Source organism: Bombyx mori, chromosome 24 (genome assembly GCF_030269925.1).
Source record: "Bombyx mori chromosome 24, ASM3026992v2".
NCBI lineage: Eukaryota > Metazoa > Arthropoda > Insecta > Lepidoptera > Bombycidae > Bombyx > Bombyx mori.
The window spans coordinates 11,687,695-11,709,465 of NC_085130.1; the positions used below are offsets into that span (position 1 = coordinate 11,687,695).

Below are 21,771 nucleotides of genomic sequence, written 5' to 3' on the forward strand. Positions count from 1 at the left end.
GAGGCACTTAATGTAAAGGCAAAAGAGAATTTAGTCCGAACATCTCTTCTTTTCCCTCTAGAACAGTATTTCCCAAAGTAGGCGATAACGCCCCCTTGTGAGCTCTGCAGGCCTGAAGGGGGCGGTAAGAGACCCAGAAAAAAAAGGGGCGTTGTGTAGAGGCTTGGGGGGCGATTTGTAATGTCATATAGGAGGACTCTTAAACACCGACTGAGCTCTCGCTATAGTGGTTTTTAAGTAGGTGAAAAAATGGGGGCAATAGACAAAATAAGTTTGGAAACCCTCTGCTCTAGAATTACAAAGCTTCCTTGATCCGTCCGCTAAACTAGGTGCACCGTTTTCTTGTGCTCCAAAAGCTTACTTCTAATAACGAAGCCGGAATTGCAAAAGTCGCAAACGTAATTCTTGAAGTGCTCCCTCATGTGATCTTGTATGTCGGCGAACTGTTCCAAATCCGTCGGGCACATAGTGCAGAGCAACTTCCCGTTGTTATACTTGTAAGGAACGATTTGGTTCTTGATCTGTTTGTGTATTAACGCGTCGTGTGTGCTCTTCAAGTGATCGGTCAAGTCCTGCAGACCGTCAATGTTGACGTTGCAAATCGTGCACATCAGATCGGTTATGTCCAAATAAACCACGTGCTTGGAGAGGGAGCGTAACTTGAAGAAGTCCGGCGAGTCTCCGGCGTGGGTTTTGGTCGTGTGTCGCCTCAGGCTCGCCGGATCCGCGAATTGGTCGAGGCAGTAGCTGCATGCGTACCGTGCGCCTACCCGACATCTCATCGGGGTCGCGTTCGAACATTCCAGAATCGTTTTGATGTTGTCGAAATGCCAGTCCAGTTCAGTGAGCCGTTTCTGATACGAGATCCTCTGCTGGCGCTCCCTGACGGACGGCAGGACTCTCTTCCCGACCGGTCTGATCGTGATGAACGAGCAAAAGTTTAATTTCTTGTCCAAACTCAGTTTGGTCGGGGCGCCGTCGCCGGAAGACCTCTGACGTCCGCTACGCGTTACGGGATCTGTAAACGACAAGTTTCCATGACATTTTGTTATTAGTTAATGCCTTTTAGAATTGAGATTGATTATTCTAAGCAGGACAACAAAAACGGTTGTTTCTGAAAAGTTGTCACTTTTTTCCCTACTTATTCGCTGGTAGCCTAAAAGGCTATTCCAGACGCCCGGACTGGTAGGTGAGCTCACGGGCTCAATTTGAGAGGTTTTTCTAACACTGGCCCTAGCAAGAGTAGTGTTTCGCAGAATCTACCACCAGATTGGAAACGCGACCCACTGAGAAGATCTGGTGAGAAACTCAGTGGGCTGTGTTTGTGGGGGCCCAACGTTGAGTGGTGGAGCTCATGGGCATCACCATGCGAGACGTTAAGTGAAACTCGCAATATATTGCAATAGTGTCCCATCCTTCAGTCCGAGACATGTGACTGCTACGCGTGAAAAATAGGCAGGATTGTGTGACCCTTCCATTCTCAAGATACTCCCTACAACATGAGTGATGACGCATATTTATATTTCCATTACACTTCGCACCTTTAGAATTATAGAGATCTATTCCAAAAATGCGTTTTTTTAGAAAACATCAAATAAAGTTTTCAAACTCAGCACATTTGACTTGTTTAGCCGTGCGAACGTATAGCAAGTGATTCTTCGTAATTTTTTTTATTTTATTGCTTGGATGTATGGTCGAGCTCACAGCCCACCTGGTGTTTAGTGGTTACTGGAGCCAATATACATCTACAACGTAAATGCGCCACCCACCTTGAGATATAAGTTCTAAGGTCTCAGTATAGTTACGACAGCTACCCCACCCTTCGAACCGAAACGCATTACTGCTTCACGGTAGAAATAAGCAGGGTGGCGGTACCTACCCATGCGGACTCACAAGAGGTCCTACCACCACTAAATCATTTGCATTTAACGCTGAATTTTATACGACTGGAATCTGTTTCTAAGCGGGTATCCACCGTAGAATTTGAATCAGGGGTGTTAGACGGTTCTATATGAAGGCACTGGGTTCTGGAGGTGAGGGGCTATTTAAAAATCATGGTTATTCACTTCATGGTTAATCACTTCATGGTTAATCGCTTCATGGTTAATCATTGAACGGCCGTCTGGTGTAGTGGTAAGAGACATGGTCACTACACAAGGGGGTCGCGGGTTCGAATCCCGCCAAGGGAAGATATTTGTATGATAAATATAAATGTCTTTTCCAGGGTTATGGATGTATATTAAATATATGTATGTTAGTTGTTAGTAAATATTGTTGTAAATATTTATTATTATTTATTTATTAAAAAAAAAAAGAAAAAAAAAATCACTACATAGTATAAAACAAAGTCGCTTTCTCTGTCCCTATATCCCTATGTATGCTTAAATCTTTAAAACTACACAACGGATCTTGATGCGGTTTTTTTTAATAGATAGAGTGATTGAAGAGGAAGGTTTATATGTATAATAAAATCCATTAAATAGTGGAGAAATCAATAATAAATTACAGTTTCCGAAGCGGAGCGAGGGCGGGTCGCTATTATATTATATATTACAAACACTTTGTACACTATTAAACCTATACAATATTTTATTTTTATAAAACCCCAAGATGTTGCACTATCCGTGTATAGATGAGAAGTCATTGTCATGACAGAAGAGAAGACAATCATCTGTTTTGAACATCTATATATTAATACGTGAAGCAAAAACTTTGTATCCCTTTTTACGAAAATTGCGCGGACAGAGGAGTATGAAATTTTCCACACTTATAGAGAATATAGAGAAGAAGTGCACAATGCTAATATTTTTTTAAATAATGCATAAAAGATACATTAAATCAATAAAGAAAACATTACACACACTACATACCATGTATTTGACGCACACACGCATGCATACTATTTATTGTCAAACTTGATGTTCTTGACGTCTGTTGTCAAATTGAGATTAAATATTGTTTGTCTTTGTTAATATTTTTTATAGTGTGGTTTTGGCGAAATTTGTGATTATAGAAGTATAAAATACAATCATATTAATGTACAAACTTACAATTCCAATTAATTATAGTCGAATTTCGACTACTGCGGGACCTCTAGTTTAAATAAACATTCCAATATTCGAAAACTGTAATTTCACATGTGACAAGTGTTGCCTGCCATTACTTACATATTCAAATTCCAACAAGGGGTCGCACGCATCACTATGTATTCACAATATGTATTCCGGATATATAATAAACGACAACACAGATCTTCATTTGCACTTTTTAAACATATTTCTGCTCTAATGTTTGTGCATAACAGGGTGTATGGCGTCATTTACGTTGTACATGTCTATGGCCTCCGGTAACCACTTAACACCAGGTGGGCTGTGAGATCGTCCACCCATCTAATAAATAAATAAATAAATAAATAAATAAATAAAAAGCAAATTATTTTGGGTACGTTATCTAAATAAAAATATGCATCTTGTTAATAAAAACGTATTTATTGTACTTATTGATTTTAAATTTTATATTTCCATACAATTATTTGTACTTAGCATTATTAGTTTTGAAGCAAATAAAAATTTGAAAGGACTTCTCTATATGTTTTATTGGCGTTCAAAATGATTTTTTATGATGCACTAATGATATGATGCAAATTGATAATTAATTGATTTAACTTGAAGGGTGGGGCAGCCGTTGCAACTATACTGAGACCTTATAACTCATATCTCAAGCTGGGTGGCGGAATTTAAATCGTAGATTTCTATGGACTCCGGTAACCACTTATCACCAGGTGGGCCGTGACCTCGTCCACCCATCTAAACAAATAAAAAAAAGAAAATGGTGAGGCAGCGCCCTAAATATCCTTGGGCCTGCGGTCTGTTCCCAACATCTGCAGTTCGTCAAGTCCCACATACTCTGGGTGCCCCTTAGGCGCAGATACCTCGTAGGAGGTTCGGTCCCTCTCCCAAAAAAAGAAAACTAAAGATTCCACGTCTATAATGGATACATCGGCTTTTATAGATATGGACTAGTGGTCGGCAACCTTGTCAACCAAAAGAGCCAAATATAGATAACACACAATTGAAAAATATTCAAAGAGCCAATTTTTCTTAGCAAATATTCTTATAGTTAGTCAAATGTTTCAAAAATGTTTTATCGTTTCTTACAAGGCAAGATAGATAATCTATATATTAATACGTGAAGCAAAAACTTTTTACTAAAATCGCGTGGACAGAGAACTATGAAATTTTCCACACTTATAGAGAATATAGAGATAAAAAATACATTAAAACAATAAGAAAAAAACATTACACACGCTACCATGTATTTGATCCACACACGCATATTATATACTCTTGTTAATTGTTGAAAAATCTGTGGTCTAATTGAGAAAAGATTAATATTGTTGGTCTTTAATATTATTTGTCTGTCTTGCTGCCTTGACGAATTCTGTGATTAAAAAAATATAGTCTGTGACAATAGAACCTTAATACTGTTCAAGTTTATAATTTAAGTTAATAATTATGGTCGAATTTCGAATACTGAGCGACCACTAGTAAGTAATATGTGTCTGGCCAAAAATTTCGCGGAAGAGCCGTAGCCGAGACGTTAAAATGTTATAACGTCAAAGTTATTTGACGTTATTTCGGGCGCCAAAATAAGCACAGATTATAAGCGAATTAGTCAGTTTTCAAATTGTTAAGAATCGCACATAAAGGACATGGGCCACTCTCCATACATTGCACGGCCCACTAAACGAAGTTCAAGGACAGTAATGAAATTAAGTTTAAATAACAGACTATATATCCCTTTTATTGTAAACAAATTAAAATCAATATTGTTCATGGGGATACAGAGATATCTAAAAATAAGATAACAATTTTAGGTTATATCATATGATTTTGCTGTCAATACACTGACGTTTATTTTAACATCATCATCAGCTTAAATATTATATATATTACAACAAAATATAATATGCAGGTATATCGCAACGAAACACTTAATAATATTTACAATGCGCACGAGTGCGAAAACGAGTGATCAAATGTAAAACGTCAATAAACATTAAACAAGCGTAGTTTTTTTTGCATAAGATCAACAATTATTCATCGATGTAATGATTTATCCTACGGATTTAAAAGTATAAAAATAGATTTTTGTTTAGATATAATATTTTGTATTAATTTTAAAATCCATTATTTAAATATGTTAATATATTTTGCTAGTTTTTTGCAATATAATTTTTTTTAAGGAATTTTAATATGAATTGTTTAAAATATAAATATATTTTACCTATGGCAACTCCTTCAATATTATCAATGTAGCTTAGTCATGCTAATTTGTTTTTATAGAAGATTTTAATTATCCCACCATTATAATACCTGTTGTTAAATGATATCACCGCTGTATTGATTCCGCCTGACATAAGCCGCCTTCGACATTTTTGAGAATGTAAACAAACAGGATGAAGTCAACCTTATTACTCAATGCACTTAGGGACGTATGACATTAAATCCTGTATACATAAACTGCCAATCCCTATTCATGAGTTCCTGAAATCGCGGCGTATTTACGGAACATAAACCGCGCGAATAAAGACCCTTTACTGTGCTATAATATAATCAAACGATTTCTCCGTGCTTCGAACGCATGTGACTTTTCCAACTGCACTTCTGCACGAAGGCCTGCCCGCAGTGGACGCAAGCAAACCTCCTGTCGTTCATGTGTATCCTAATGTGTTCTCTCAGCGTGTGTTTCCTGGCGAACGCTTTCAGACAAACGTCACATTTGTATTGCTTTAGCGTTCCGTGCTTAGCCATGTGCCGGGAGAGACCGCTCTTCATAAAGAACCTCTTGTCGCATTCCGTGCACTCATAGCGACGCTCCAACAGATGATCCCGCTTCGTGTGAACGGACAAGTGCTGTTTACTCTGGAAAGTTCTATCGCAGGCCTGGCATTTTATGACGACCGGCTCTCCGCCGTGCGCTGTCACCATGTGACTGTTCTTCTTCCATAGTTGGGCGAATCTCTCGTTGCACACCGTACATTTGAACGGAGTTGTGTGCCCCAAGTGCGATCTCCCGACGTGGATCTTCTTGTACTGCGAGTTGTTGAACGTTTTCTCGCAGTAATCGCACTTGTGCTGGCCGGTCCCGTGACGCCGCACGTGACTAGCCTTCAGCTGCTCCGTCAGGAAGCCGGCGCCGCAGGTTTCGCACTTGTAGTTCGGGTAATGCGAGTGCATGTGCTCTTGGAGTCTCTTGAAGGCGGCGAACTCCAGTCCGCAGATCGCGCATCGGAGTTCCACCGTGTCAAACTTGAACGGTAATATGAGATTTTTGACGTCAGGAAACACTGATTTCCTGTGTAAATCCTTCAAGTGGCATATCATGTCATGTAATTTATCTATGCTTGAGTCGCAAATGGTGCATCTCAAGTTCGTCGCGTCTACCTTGACGACGCGATGGAATATGTTGTTCAGCATTGTCTTCGACAGTTTCACCTTTCTGTATTCGTTGGTGAAATGTGTTTTAAGGGCGCCGGCTTCCGGGAATCTCTTCAGGCAGAATTCGCACTCAAAACCGAGCGCGTCCTTCGACTTGAACAGATTAGCGTTAGAATATAACAATATGTTGATCAGATTAGTCTTGTTTTGTTGCACGTCCGTGTGCTTGTCAGACGATACGAAATTCCTTTCTATCGATGGCTTTTGTTTTTCGATTCTGATGATCCTAGTTCCCCGTGCGACACCTACAAAGAAAAACCTTTATTATCTTTTTTTTTTAAATTTATCAACTGAAACAATTGACCGAGTAAGGGTTTTGCTGTTAGCTGGTTTTCATAGCTCATAGACATCGCAAAGTCAATGCTACAAAACTCATAGGTTAGAATGTCCGATATAAAATTGTAAAGGATTGATATAAGAGCTAAACAGCATTTGGATCTCCCATAAAATTGGGTGTTTTGCACAGGCTAATATAACATCTTTTAGGGATATTGCCAACCTTAAGATACGGTGAGAGCTCTTGGGATAGCAATGATAGATAGATGAAACTATTGGCACCGTCATACTGCCTATACCAGCCGCCAGACAGACAAGGGCGATGGCGAGCAATCATTTCAAAGATTAAAAATGTATCATATTAAATAATTTTGTGGCGGTAGCCATCACAGAACAAAAGATATTTGACAGATGCCTGAATCTCGCTTCCGACATTTTCAAGATGAGCTTGCATATATATAAGTCCAGTAACATTCGGAACGTCGGTCTACCGAGCAATCTCACCCGCTCGGTAGAAGATCTTCCCTTTGTCGTATATCTCCCCACACTTTTATAATCTTATGGTGGTGGTTTCTTGGGCATATGATCCTCGTGGGTTCTCGCGTCACGTTACCCGATGTGCAGACCCACGATACAATGCATATATAGCCATCATCAGCAGCCTGTATCTCTCCACTGTTGGATGCAGGCCCCTCCCATAATCCGCCATAATGAACGATTATCTACCTTCCACGCCGTCTATACACGCGACGCTCAATATGAAAACAAGGCTTCCTAGCATCAGCCTCAAACGAATCCTAGAGTACTTCGGAGAGATTACCATTTTTCTTATTTTTTTTTATTTATTGCTTAAGTGGGAGGACCTTACAGCCCACCTGGTGTTAAGTGGTTACTGGAGCCTATAGACATGTACAGCCAATGCCGCCACCAAACTTAAGATATGAGTTCTAAGGTACCAGTATAGTTACAACGGCTGCCCTACCCTTCAAATCGCAACGCATTACTGCTTCACGGCAGAAATAGGCGGGGTGGTGGTACCTAACCGTGCGGACTCATAAGACGTCCTACCACCAGTAATTACGCAAATTATGATTTTGCAGGTTTGATTTTTATTACACGATGTTATTCCTTAACCGTGGAAGAACTATCTTGATATATTTGTGGCTACTAGCAAAGTAGAAGGAAAATGATCGCAGCCCAATGCATTGGTTTGATAAAACCCGCCCCACAATCGACTCTGCTAGCCACGATGCTCTGCTGTTCTCAGAGTAGCATAAATCGAGATTAGATGGCACAATACCGTTAGGAACAAAAGTCCTTGTAGGCCAGGGGCTCCCAATTTTATTTAGTCTACTGCCCACTTTGAGAATAAAATATTTTTTAGCGCCCCCATCTTTCACCTATTGAAAACCACTATAGCGAGAGCTCAGTCGGTGTCTAAAAGTCCTTCTAGATGGAATTACAAATCGCCTCCCAAGCCTCTATACAGCGCCCTCATTTTTTTTCAGGGTGTCTTACCGCCCACTTTGGGAAAGGCTGTTGTAAGCAAAAGGATCGGAGTCATAAGGAGCACGACTGGTGGATTATATGTTAAAGAAAACCCATAGTAATTTTTATAAAAAAGACTATAGCAAACATCAGGCAACTAGTAAAAGCCTTATCGTTGCATCGTTAAATTGAGTTACTTACTTTTTTAGCGGGGATGGATAACACAAGTTTACGCCGTCCATCCAAGTCGAATAAATTAACCTTTTGAGCGCGAACCGTCGATAGATCGACTCTATTTTAACGCGTATAAAGCGCGGAGCATCGAAATACCGACTATTGTGCAATTTCATTATAGGTATTAGGTATCGACCTGTATCTATGTATGTCTTAGCGCGCGCACGTGTAAAGTTTTTAATAAGTTAGTAATAACATTTATAAATAATAATTTAAAAATATTTTGCTGTGAGCTTAGCATTGATTTTTGTATTTTTTTGTAGTTTTTAAGTCAAAGTTTTTATAATATGGAACTTTGTTCAAAAATCCTTTAGTAATTTCTGCTAGGTGTGTAAAAATAAGCTAGACACTAAAATGGTAAAACAATTTTTGCTAGTACGGTACCAAGATTAAGAAAATGTGATGCAGTTCGCTTGTCTATTGTTTTTTAGTTTTTTAATGTTTTCATTTCAATTACATAATCGATTCCAAAAAAAAGAACAGTTTTTAAAAGCAAAGACGTTTTTATGTGTGTTACTTTAGAAATTTTTTCTAGGTGAATCGATTTTGATGATTCTTTCTTTACTGTAAAAATCTATGTGTTTTCGGTGTGAAAGGTAATAAATGATTTTTTTTACCCATTTCAAAGTTTTATTTTTATTACCATATTAATTTTTTAAAACGCTTTTGTTAGCTTGGTCTTGATCTATCTATCGTCGTAGGAAGAAAATTATATACAATGACGTATTATCTTGACACAATACTGAATTGATTAGGTGTTTCAATACGTAACTAATTACGTGTTTTAATAACAATATTTTTTCATATTACTTTTTAATATTAAAAAAAAAAAACATTGTTACCCAATGTTTATTCAATAGAAGTTGAATAAAAAAATTAAACTTAAATAACTTGGATATATTATGTATTTTCACATGATTCAGATTTACTAAAATTAAATGTTCTCTTACTAAAAAAAAAGGGTATTTTTCTATCAAAACATATTTAAATCAAAATGGAGGTAATGTATTGCAGTTCTAAGTTATTGTAATAACAAAAACTCAAAATCGAAATTTCCATAAAATTTTGTAAGATGTAATAATTTTTTTTATAAACAAAAATTAAAAATTAATATATTGTGGTTTAAGGTTACTGAGAGCACAGGAATATGCTATCTTGCTGATATTTGCTATATACAAAGACTTTGTAAATAAAAGATAAGAAACAGAACAAACTCATCTGTACTTCATTTATTACCGCCAATTCAATAACAAATTCATTGTATTATTTTTCTAAGTTATTCAGTAGCACTAATTAAAACATTATTGAATATTACTTTGAATGAATTGTCAGTACGTTGGTCAATTCGTTTGACTTTGATTAGAATATTAATTTAACGAGGTGTGAAAGATTATTTGGTTTAAGTGACATTTCTCTTAATACGCAATATTTTTCTTTGTAATTACAGGTCCGTTTTGCTTGTTATTATGATTAATATTATTTTGTTGCTTAGATGGGTGGAGGAGCTCACAGCCCACCTGGTGTTTGTTAAGTGGTTAGTGGAGCCCATAGACATCTACAATGTAAACGCGCCACCCACCTTGAAATATAAGTTCTAAGGTCTCTCAGTATAGTTACAACGGCTGCTCCGTCCTTCAAACCGAAACGCATTACTGCGTCACGGCAGAAATAGGCAGGGTGGTGGTCCCTACCCGCGCGGAATCACAAGACGTCCTACCACCTGTAGTTACGCAAATTGTAATTATTTCAACCCACGCTTTTTTTACATTAAAATATTTTTTTCTTACACTGTTTTTAATTCAAATTTATTAAAATTTATTTTCTACTAGCTGACCGATCAATCGATAAATAAAAAAACGAAACTTTTGTATAAAATAAACAAAAAAAACCGTCAAAGGAAAAACAAAATTGTTATTTTTCTTTAATTCCGAGCATTTTCATATTTATCTACCTTTTAAACCTTCCCTGGACTTTCACAAATAATTCAAGACCAAAATTAGCCAAATCGATCCAGCCGTTCTCGAGTTTTAGCGAGACTAACGAACAGCAATTCATTTTTATATAATATATAGATTTTTTAGTTGGATTTTCAATAAAAGCGTATTTTTTTAGTTTTTTTTTGACTGTTATTTATTTTTGATGAGGGTAGACCTAAAACTTGTCAACTGACGCCCGGTCATCGAACCTGTCGCATGGCCAGTTCGTCAAAAGACCGCTTGTTTCGTCTCAATATTTGGACTTTGCTACTTTCTCTTACGAACTCCTACGGACGATCATCGTCGTCGTCGTTGTGCGAGTGTTAAACAGGTTTAGTGAACAGAAATAATTTAGAGGAGTGTTGTCAGGCCGTCAGGCCAACCGCCGCCATTACGCGTCGTCCATCAGTCACGTTTCCTGAATTCTACAGTCTGCAAGAAGCCGGCGACGGGTAGGCAGGTACATTTTATTTATTATTTTTATTGCTTAGATGGATGGACGAGCTCACAGCCCACTTGGCGTTAAGTGGTTACTGGAGCCCATAGACATCTACAACGTAAATGCGCCACGCACCTCGAGATATAAGTTCTAAGATTACAACGGCTACCCCACCCTTCGAACCGAAACGCATTACTGCTTCACGGCGGAAATAGGCGGGGTGGTGGCACCCACCCGTGCGGACTCCCAAAAGGTCCTACCACCAGTGATAACATCTACTTCTCATTTCAAAATTGCCTAGCCTCGGCCTATCCTTCTTTCTGTTCACCCTTACCGATACTCGCCCTCCACAGGAACCTTCAAAAATATTAAAACTAGCGCACCGCCGTGTTGAACATTTCTAAAAGATTTTGTTTTTTTTTCCATCAAAAATAATAATACTGACTAATAATCATCTGACCCTAAACTAGGATTCCTTGTATGGCACCCAGAGACTGTTCACACACTACGTTTAAATTTACATGTATTTAGATTCACAGCAACCCAGATCAAGAGCAAACAACCTGAATCATAGCGGGAATAGTTACCTCAATCTCAATAAAAATCTCAATAAAGAACCAAATTAGATATATTTATTGCACGTCCATCCCATGTTTGTTCCTCATGTGACCCTTCCAATTACACTTGTGCTCAAAGTCTGACACTAAACACATTTATTGCACTGCCATTCCATTTTTGTTCCTCGTGTGATCTTTCCAAGTGCACTTCTGCACAAGCCTGACATTAAACACATTTATTGCACTTCCATCCCGTGTTTGTTCTTCATGTGACCCTTTCAACTACACTTCTGCCCAAAGTCTGACACTAGACATATGTATTGCACGTCCATCCCCTGTATGTTCCTCATGTGACCCTTCCAACTACACTTCTGCCCAAAGTCTGACACTAGACATATGTATTGTACGTCCATCCCCTGATTGTTTCTCATGAGACCCTTCCAACTACAATTCTGCCCAAAGCCTGACACTAGGCATATTTATTGCACGTCCACCCCGTGTTTGTTCCTCATGTGACCCCTCCAACTGCACTTCTGCACAAAAGCCTGGCCGCACCGCTCACACTTGAACCTCCGATCGTTATTATGTATCCTCAAATGCTCCGTCAAAGTGCTCCTTCTTCCGAAAGCCTTAAAGCACACTTTGCACTGAAACGCCCTTTCGCCTGTGTGCGAGAGCATGTGCTTCCTCAAAGCGAATTTCGTGAAGAATTTCTTATCACACTGCTCGCAGTCGTGCGGCCGGTCCATGAGGTGATCCCGCTTCAGATGAATGTAGTACAGGGTTGACTCCGTGAAGGTTCTGTCGCAGGCTTTGCATTTGTACGTGGGCAAGGGAACGTCGTGGCTTTCGGATATGTGTTTCCACTTGTATCTGTTGTTCACGAACCCCTGCCCGCAGTATGGACACTTGTGGCAATTCGCGTCGAAATGCGATCGCTCGTGGCTCTTCCTTTTGGTCTCCGTGTCGTAAACTTTGGGGCAATGCTTGCATCGGAACTCGCCGATCGCATGATTCTTCATGTGATAGCCCAATTGGCGTTCGTTGATGAAGCCCGCGCTGCAGACCGCGCACTCGAAGTTCTTGAAGTGCGACGTGTGCATGTGCATTTGCAGCGTTTGGAACTTCGCGAACTCCGCCGAGCACATGCAGCATTGGTATTTATCGGTATCAAATTTAAACGGTATTACGTGTCTTATGTAATCCGGGGAGGTGTTCTTTTTGTGTATCTCTTTCAAATGGTCCACGGATTCCATAATGGACTCCAGCTTATTGCCGCAAATCTTGCACCGGAGCGACGTTATGTCTAGTTTGACGGCGAACTCTTTTAGTGATTTCTTCATGAATACCGCGTCGGTTGTGTCGGAATGCGTTGTCAGCGTGTGCTCCTTGAGGAGCGCCGGTATCGGGAAGCGTTCCTTGCAGTAACAACAGCAGAAGCCGACGACATGCGACCGGCCAATCGGTGTAGCGTTTGTGTGCCTCAAAATCTCCTTAACGGTGGCGGCGTGACAGCTCGTTTTCTTTAAGAATAATATACGTTTTTTTTCTCTCTCCGTACCGGCCTCGCGTTTCGGTATAAATATCATTAGTTTTTTATTGAGGGCTCCGCGCTGTTTACCTACAAACAAAACGTGTAGTTTGAATAGCGCCAGATTTATTCTGCACATGTAAATGCGTCACGGAGGGAATGGAGGAAGGCTGCTAAAGATAGAGAATAATGGAATATGTTAGAGGAGTCCTATGCCAATATACTCAATGAACTGAGAGACATTCTGTAAAATAGAAAGAAAAAAAAACAATAGTCCTAAAAGTTTTGGATAAAGGGCTCTTTAATTGATTGATTGGTTGGTTGAAATGCACCATGGACCGAATGTAGAACCATGAAAAATATAATGCATATTGTATCTGTCGCCGTAACGTCATTATTTAGTTAACTAAAAATAGTTACAGTTAACTGTTTCCTTATTGCTACGCATATTAACAACTGCTTAAGACGGGATTCAAGAGAATTCATGACTAAGCTACCCCCACTTTCCACTATAAATACGAGTGATTATTGCTCAAAACATTCCGACTTGAACAGCCGAACGGTGAGGAGCTCTCTGTTGTTATTGTTTACTGAAAATCAATAAAGGAATTGTTTGGAAAAGAAAGTTTTAATTACTGTCACTATGGAAGGCAATGATAATGACGAAGAGAATGGTGTCAATAACGCTGGAGTCAGCATTTTTAAAACATCATGGAACCAGCCCTCTCTGTCTTATCTAATGATATAGTGATGATAAAAAACACGACTGTAACCGTAAAATATAAAATATAAGCCGTAAGATATATTTAAAAAAAATATTAGTATAATTATCCAATTTAAAGACCCTAATGCTGTTTTTTTTTATTGCTTAGATATTATCTATAGTGCATTTCGTGATTTCAATTATTCATTAGGCGCTACATTGAATGTCTCTTTGAAACTAGAAGTTCAATTTTTTCGTAGGACCAGGTAGGTAGGTTGAATGGTAGGACCTCTTGTGAGTCCGCACGGGTAGGTACCACGGCCCCGCCTATTTCTGCCGTGAAGCAGTAATGCGTTTCGGTTCGACGGGCAGGGCAACCGCTGTAACTATACCTCACATCGGGTAGATCATGAGTTCGTTTACCCATCTAAGCAGTAAAAAATAAGAGTTGCGTCCTTTTTTTACCGACTGGTATAGTACTTCTGAGACTAACTCATTTGGCAGTTAGAATCCCTGACTGCTGAAACAATTCTCAATGCGTTTCGGTTTGAAGGATGGGGCAATACTTGAGACCTTAGAACTTATAACTCAACGTGGGTGACGCATTTACATTGTCGATGTCTATGGGTTCCAGTAACCACTTAACACCAGGTGGGCTGTGAGCTCGTCGAACCATCTAAGCCATAAAAAATAAATAAATAAAAATATTAACCATACGAAAGCGTTAAAAGTGTGACGGTTGATGTTGGAAGCTCTGACCTCTTAAATGAAAAAGTAAAAAAAAAACATACTATTAGCATCACTAAAACCAATGTTTCCTAGATAAAACCAAGCTAGATAGACCAGACGGAACAGACTAAACAATAAAACGAGAAATTGGTCTATCAAATAAAATACAGTTTATTTAGAATTATATTTATATTTTAGATATTTATTACCAATAGCTATTAAAAAATAATCAACTATGAACGACTAAAGGGTTGCCATAAAAATAAACTATCGTGTTTTATTTATTTATGTGGGTAGACAAACTTACGATTTAGGTATTAGGTATTTACTAGAGACAGTAAAAATCAAATACAAATGCCTTTAAATAATTTAAGACACGAGATAGTTTCAATTGTACAACATAACGATTCAAACTGAAATGCCTGATCGCGACAGGAATAAGAAACCTGGATCAGAATATGCCCCATAATCAGTAAATATCCCAATCTAATATTAACATTACGTGGATTAAGCGGAGTTGGATTTCGTGAACAAGGCGAAACATTTTCTTAGATTTAGCTAAATTTCTAACAGAAATCGGAGGATATTGCTATGTTCTTGAAAACTAGCTCAACAGGAGCTGGTGAATGCGCTATGATCCACAGTGCCTACTACTTATTTCTTCCCTCCACTTAATTTCTCCTCATCTTTATTGGAGCTGGAGCATATCTGTCCGGATGGGCTATATCATCATATCGCCCTCTCTACATATGTTGCAAAATCGTGCATTTCAGTCTAGAAAAACAACTGTCTCACAATAAAACCAATGTAGCGGCGAGTGTTCTATTCATTTGTTGCATTTTTGTTCCCTACAATTGGCTAATTGTCTAAGAAGCTATTCCAGCTACGCCCGGACGGGTAGGTGAGCTCACAGGTTCAACCTGAGAGAATTTGCTAACCCTAGCCTTAGTAAGGGCACTGCTTTGCAGAATCTACCGCCGGATCGAAATCGCGACCCACTGAGAAGATCCGGCGAGAAACTCAGTAGGCTATGTCTATGGGCTTGCGCAATGAAAAGGAAACATGGAAAATTGCGATGCAATCGCCAACATCCCAACGTATAAATATGACTACCGCAAATCTGTACACGATTACAAATCACGCAGATAAGATAGCTAGATTGAAGATGCAATGAGGCAGCATCCCATTTAATTCATAAATTCTCGCACTCACGTCTCCTCCAACTCCAAGTTAATAGTGTAAGGTAACTAGACCGAAGAAGCAACGAAGCGATGCTTCATTTAGGCCACAAATTCTGATACGGTCATTTGCCGTATTCGTGTCTTCGCATGTGTTTTCTTAGACTACCTTTAGCGCCAAATCTTTTAGAGCACATATCACATTCATATTGCTTCAAGCCCGTATGCTTGACCATATGCTCCCTCAACTGCTCAGCCCTGAAGAAACTCTTCTCGCATTCCTTACAAGCGTGCTGCCTCTCCATGAGATGATCCCTTTTTATGTGCGACTTGTAAGCTTTGCGGTTCTTGAAGGTCTTAACACAGGCCCGACATTTAAACAAATCGGGCACCACGCCATGCGCTTCGTTCAAATGACGTATCCTCTTGGCGTCCGCGTTAAACGCCTCAGCGCACAACCAGCACTTATACAACATATTTTTGTGTCTGTGAACTTTCTCGTGGTTGTGTTTCTGTCTTAAATGCTTCAAGATTTTCGGGCAATACGAACATTTGTAGGCGCCGTCAGTGTGTATGTGATAATGGCTCTTCAGGGCGCTAGAATTGATGAAGCCGGCGCTGCATTTGTCGCACGTGAAGTTCGTGTAGTGAGAGGTTGTGTGCTCCAGTAACTTCTTGAAAGAGTTCAAAACGTGGCTGCACAGGGCGCAGCTTTTTAAGTCACTCCGAAAATCGAACGGCAGAATGTAGTTTTTGTCAAGAACGTGAATTGTCTTAGCATGGACCTCACTCAGATGACTGATGATACCGTTTAGGCTGTCAACGTTAGCACCGCAAACCGTACAACGTAGGGCCGTCACGTCCAATTTGATTAGAAAATTGGGCAAGTTGAATTTCTTCATGAATCTTGCTTGCGTTACGTCTTTATGTTGTTCTAATGAGTGCCGTTTCAAGTCCCCCGGGTTTCGGTACTGGTTATCGCAATAAGAACAAGCATAGCCCATTCGCACGTAGCGTTGTATCGGCGTCGCGTTTGAATACTTCAGTATCTGAGCGACGTTGTGTAGATGAAGCGATATCTCAACGCCGGGTTTATGTTTGGTCTTTAAATCGCTACCTTCATTAGTGCTCTGCTTTCGTGCGATATAATTAAGGCCACCTATAAAGAAATTCTCTGGTCAGTTCGGGCATTGTTCCGTGTTTACAATCTATACTAATATATAAGTATACAGTGGTTTTTAAGGATGTCCCGTTATCTATATATTAATACGTGAAACAAAAACTTTGTATCCTTTTTTATGAAAATTGCCTGAACGGAGGAGTATGAAATTTCCCACACTTATAGATAATACTAGATGATGACCGAGCTTTGCTCGGTTTCTTTTTGATAACGCCATCTTGTTGTGTCTTTAAAGCAGTTAGTTGCCCTCAATTAAGAAAAATAGTATTATTATTCGCCAATAGATGTCGGGAAGAGTTGATTATTGAAAACACGAATAAAACAACATTTTCTGAAAATAAATCGTAGCTAGATCTAGATAGCTAGATAGAATATAAATTAAAATAAGACATGACTTAAAGGTCTTAGTTACCAGGTCATAAAATCCCTTAAAAAAATTAAGAAGCCAATTGCCGAATTTGATCATGGGGTGATACGACTGTTAACTTACTATTGTTGACCGACTCCAGCACACCTTCCAATTAAATTGCTGAATATTAGTTGTATAAGGTCTAAAAGATTTTTACTGGTGGTAGAACGTCTTGTGAGTCCACACGGCTAAGTACTACTACCCTGCCTATTTCTGCCGTGAAGCAGTAGTGCGTTTCGGTTTGAAGGGCGGAGCAGCCGTTGTACTGTGAAAAGTGAGACCCTACAACTCATGTCTCAAAGGCGGCATTTACGTTGTAAATGTCTATGGGCTCCAGTAACCACTGAACACTAGGTAGGCCGTGAGCTCGTTCACCCATCTAAGCAATAATAATAAAAAAGGCAAAGACCTCGGGGTCGATCCTCCATGCGCTGGATTGACCTCATTACCAGCGCTACGAAAGCCACACCAGTACAATGTGCTCGCAATGCTAACAGCCGTCTCCAATGGAGGGACATCGCTGGATGTGCGGCTGATTTGGAAGCAAGCGGCGACGTGACACAACCCTGTCCATCGACAACCACAACTACTCTGCCAAGAGTATCCGACTAAGAAAGGTCTAAGAAACAATCGCCTACATTTATTTAAACAGATGGGTGGGTCGTTTTTAGTTTTGCGGCCAAAAAAAGTTACGAATTAATGAATTTAAACTTTATCTAAGTTTTTTTTATGCGTGTTTAGAATAAAAAATGCTTCATCACAATCAAGTCAAATATAAAAATGAATTGCTGTTCGTTAGTCTCGCTAAAACTCGAGAACGGCTGGACCGATTCGGATAATTTTGGTCTTGAATTATTTGTGGAAGTCCAGAGAAGGTTTAAAAGGTAGATAAATATGAAAATACTCGGAATTAAATAAACATAACAATTTTGTTTTTCCTTTGATGTGTCCCCCGTCGGACGGATTCCTTTTGTTTGTTTTAAGTTTATTTTACACAAAAGTTTAGGTCTTTTATTTATAGATTGAGGCACTACGAAGACTGCCAGGTTAGCTAGTATTATATAATATTGATTTATATTTTACATTTTACGCATTTGATAACGCCAACACGGATGACAATTTAAATAGGAACTTTTTTAAAAGCTTAGAAATCGTGCTTCTTTTGTTTTTAATAATGTTCTAATATCCAGTTAGTTTTCCTTTATTATTGTATTAAATACCGATTAAATAAAATTGCCGAATTTCAACACGCATTACTGTAAAAATAGCAAACCAGTTAGAATTTGAATTTCGAACCAGTGATACGAATGAGATTTGGGGTAGTTTTTAATGTATAACTCCTAATTTAAGTGTTTACGAATATATAGTTATAGGACCACGTGCCTGTTGTCATTACAACATATTTACTGTACTCATAATTACGGTAACATTAAGGTTATGAGAATTAAATCAAATAACTCGCTTTTGTTCCCAAATTTGAAAACGACCCAGATGGAAGGATGTAGTCGTCGTGGCCTAAAGGATAAGACGTCCGGTGCATTCGTATGTAGCGATGCACCGATGTTCGAATCCCGCAGGCGGGTACCAATTTTTTTCAAATAGGTACGTTCTCAACAAATGTTCACTATTGACTTCCACGGTGAAGGAATAACATCGTGTAATAAAAATGAAACCCGCAAAATTACAATTTGCGTAATCACTGGTGCTAGGACCTCTTGGGAGTCCGCGCAGGTAGGTACCACTACCCTGCCTATTTCCGCCGTGTAGCAGTAATGCGTTTCGGTTCGAAGGGTGAGGTAGCCGTTGTAACTATACTGAGACCTTAGAACATATCTCGAGGTGGGTGGCGCATTTAGGTTGTAGATGTCTATGGGCTCCAGTAACCACTTAACGCCAGCTGGGCTGTGAGATCGTCCACCCATCTAAGCAATAAAAAAAAATGGAAAAAAAAACAGTGATTCGTTGATAAATAACACATTTATTCAAACATTCCAAAGGCGTTTATAAACATTATTATTTAACGCAGTCTTAAGGTGTTTTTTCATATTAAATTGAGGTTTAGACAGTTCGGCATGTTAACATCTAGCTCTTCCTAGAGCAGTGTTGGCAGTCTCCAACACTACGGATTATGTTTTATAATAACCTTTAGTACTATTAAACAAAACCACAAACGTTTAAAACGATTTAGATGTCGTGAATGATCTGGAGGTGTTTTTTCAAAGCGCCTTTCATTGCGAACGATTTGCTACAAAAATCACACTTGTATCTGTCCTTGTGCAGTCTCATATGGGTTTTCAGGGTTTTAGCGCTCGCATACATTTTATGACAAACGTTACACTCAATTTTAATAGGACTATGCGTTTGGGCGTGACTCTTCATAGCCCAGTTGGAGAAGAAGGTTTTCTCGCAATGCGTACACTTATGCGGCCTGTCGAGCATGTGAAATTTCTTAATGTGCACCCTCAGCTGTCTGCTGTTAACAAAAGTCCTGTCGCAGGCCTGACAAGGGTATTTGGCCGATACTACACCGTGCTCGGCGGACAAATGTTCAATCTTCGATTCGTATGAACTGAACACCTTATAACAATAGCCGCATCTGTGAGTTTGGTACTTCATTACGTGTACCGATCTAAGGTGATTCTTCAGTTTGGCCATTGTGTCGTATACTTTTTCGCATCGCTCGCAAGCAAATATGCCGATTCGGTGCGTCTGCACGTGCCTGGACAGGGAGCCTTCGTTAACGAAGCCCGCGTCGCACGTGTCGCAAACGTAATTCCTGTAGTGGCTGTGCATGTGCTCCTGCAGAAGCTTAAACTTCGCGTACTCGTTACGACATATGCAACAACAGAGTTTGTCGTCTTCAAACTTGAACGGAACGATTCGGTTCTTTATGTCCGTGTGTATAACCACGCTGTGGGTTTGCGTCAAATGCGACATTAGTTGCTTCAGGGAATCCATTTTGTTATCGCATAGCGAGCATTTCAGGTTTGTTATGTCCAGTTTGACGTAATACTCTTTGCTTAGATTCCTGTAGCCGGGACAGAGGATTGCTTCGGTTCTATTCGGGTGTTTCTCAAGACAATGCCGTTTGAGATTGCCCGGATCTGGGAACTGGACTGAACAATAGCCACACACGAAACCCGTTCCCAAATGGCGCACCAAAGGAGTCGCGTTCGAGCATTTTAATATCTCCGTTATGTTGTGTTTGTGCTTCGTCATCTCTTCGCAATTCCTTGTATTACTTTTGTAGTTAGGTTTATTTTTCGCATCCGCCGAGACTGGTCGATTAATTTTCGGTTCGTTTATACCTTGACCACCTACGGACAAATTAATGGGTGTTAATTCTTCGATGTTCTCATCTCATTTCTGTTGTTCGATTTGCGTTTTTTTTCCTACCTATGCTGATAGCTTTGAGAGGCTACTTCATCTTTACCCTAACGTGAAGGTGAGCTCACGGGGCTCAAACCGGAAGTATTGCTAACACTGGCCTTAGCAAGAGCAGTGCTTCGCTGAATCTACCACCGGATCGGAAACGCGAACCACTGAGAAGATCCGGCTGAACATCGAGAAACTCAGGGGGCTGTGTCTATGGGTTAATTTACTCGTCGCGAGGACGGAGGCCGGTGCTTGAGATAACTAAAAGCACCGTTAATGGATCGGGAGGATCCGTAATGACGTGTTTAGGGCGACTCGATTTGCGTAAATTAATGTATAAAATCTCAACTCAAAGCGCTAACGTCGCCAGCTACGGAAGACTTATTTCAATCAGACATCAGTCGCAAATGTTTAGAACATACATTGATTTTACATATAACATTTCGGAGTATTTTGTAGGGTATGGTATTTATTGCGTTTTTTTGCTCAATCTGGTTGAGTTAGCCGAAAGAACGGCGTACGGTTATAAAAGCTTTAAGTATGATTGCACAACTAAAGTTATCTAAAACTGATTCGACGAACTCAACAAAGTATCAAACTAATGACTTTTTTTAAGACATTCGAAATTTCAGGGTACGCATATACAAATGAAAATATTGATATAAATCGAAAGAACAATTTTATTATGTATTAATAGGTACATTATAAAAAATATCAATTTATCTAAAAATTCGAGACGAATATCATGTAGCATTTGTTCTAAGCGGAACACTGCTCAAGCAAACCGTGCGAGGGAGAAGAAAAATAGTACTCTTCCATTTCCTCGAGAAACAGCAACCTTCCAAATCAGATAATAGCGGAGTCACGAGGAATTGACTTTAAGAATTCATAGAATATAGTTTTTAGTAAATATACTTTTCTTCCTCCATTATCGACCATCGACTCCGCTGCAGCGTGCAGTCGAGAAAGACCAGTGTGCTTAGTGCGAGTCTTGTAACGTTCGCGATAGCGTAAAAGTTAACCCAATTTTGTATGCAGTTGGAACAGCGCCCCTAGTGGCAAACGTACGCAAACGATCCCATTCCATACAAATATGAGCTAACTTTTACGCTATCGAGAACGTTACAAAACTCGCACTAAGCATACAGGAATTACTTTGTTAACAAAACATTTTTCTAGATAAACCGATTTTTATA

The 21,771-nt window shown here is 39.4% G+C and overlaps 5 protein-coding genes across 5 annotated transcripts in view; all 5 read right to left on the reverse strand.

The window, feature by feature from the left end:
- Positions 1–320: 320 nt before the first annotated feature.
- On the reverse strand, positions 321–5,435 carry LOC134201313 (zinc finger and BTB domain-containing protein 17-like). Its single transcript, XM_062675834.1, has 2 exons — positions 5,396–5,435; positions 321–1,018 (listed from the first exon to the last, which is right to left on the reverse strand). Exons 1-2 carry the CDS (start codon positions 5,433–5,435, stop codon positions 321–323), a joined length of 738 nt encoding a protein of 245 aa, XP_062531818.1.
- Positions 5,436–5,615: 180 nt separating this feature from the next.
- Positions 5,616–7,485, reverse strand: LOC134201314 (zinc finger protein 723-like). The gene is made up of 2 exons (XM_062675835.1): positions 7,407–7,485; positions 5,616–6,745 (listed from the first exon to the last, which is right to left on the reverse strand). The coding sequence occupies exons 1-2, from the start codon at positions 7,483–7,485 to the stop codon at positions 5,616–5,618; spliced, it is 1,209 nt and encodes a 402-aa protein (XP_062531819.1).
- A 4,464-nt stretch (positions 7,486–11,949) lies between these two features.
- Positions 11,950–13,059, reverse strand: LOC134201315 (zinc finger protein OZF-like). The gene has a single exon (XM_062675836.1). The coding sequence runs from the start codon at positions 13,057–13,059 to the stop codon at positions 11,950–11,952; it is 1,110 nt and encodes a 369-aa protein (XP_062531820.1).
- A 2,677-nt stretch (positions 13,060–15,736) lies between these two features.
- Positions 15,737–16,615, reverse strand: LOC134201316 (zinc finger protein 724-like). Its single transcript, XM_062675837.1, has one exon. It carries the CDS (start codon positions 16,613–16,615, stop codon positions 15,737–15,739), a length of 879 nt encoding a protein of 292 aa, XP_062531821.1.
- A 2,769-nt stretch (positions 16,616–19,384) lies between these two features.
- Positions 19,385–21,771, reverse strand: part of LOC101746942 (zinc finger protein 208) — an 87,123-nt gene continuing 84,736 nt past the window's right edge. Inside the window, exon 10 of the mRNA XM_062675838.1 lies at positions 19,385–20,517. Coding sequence (XP_062531822.1) covers positions 19,385–20,517 — 1,133 coding nt within the window. The remainder of the gene's footprint in view (positions 20,518–21,771) is intronic.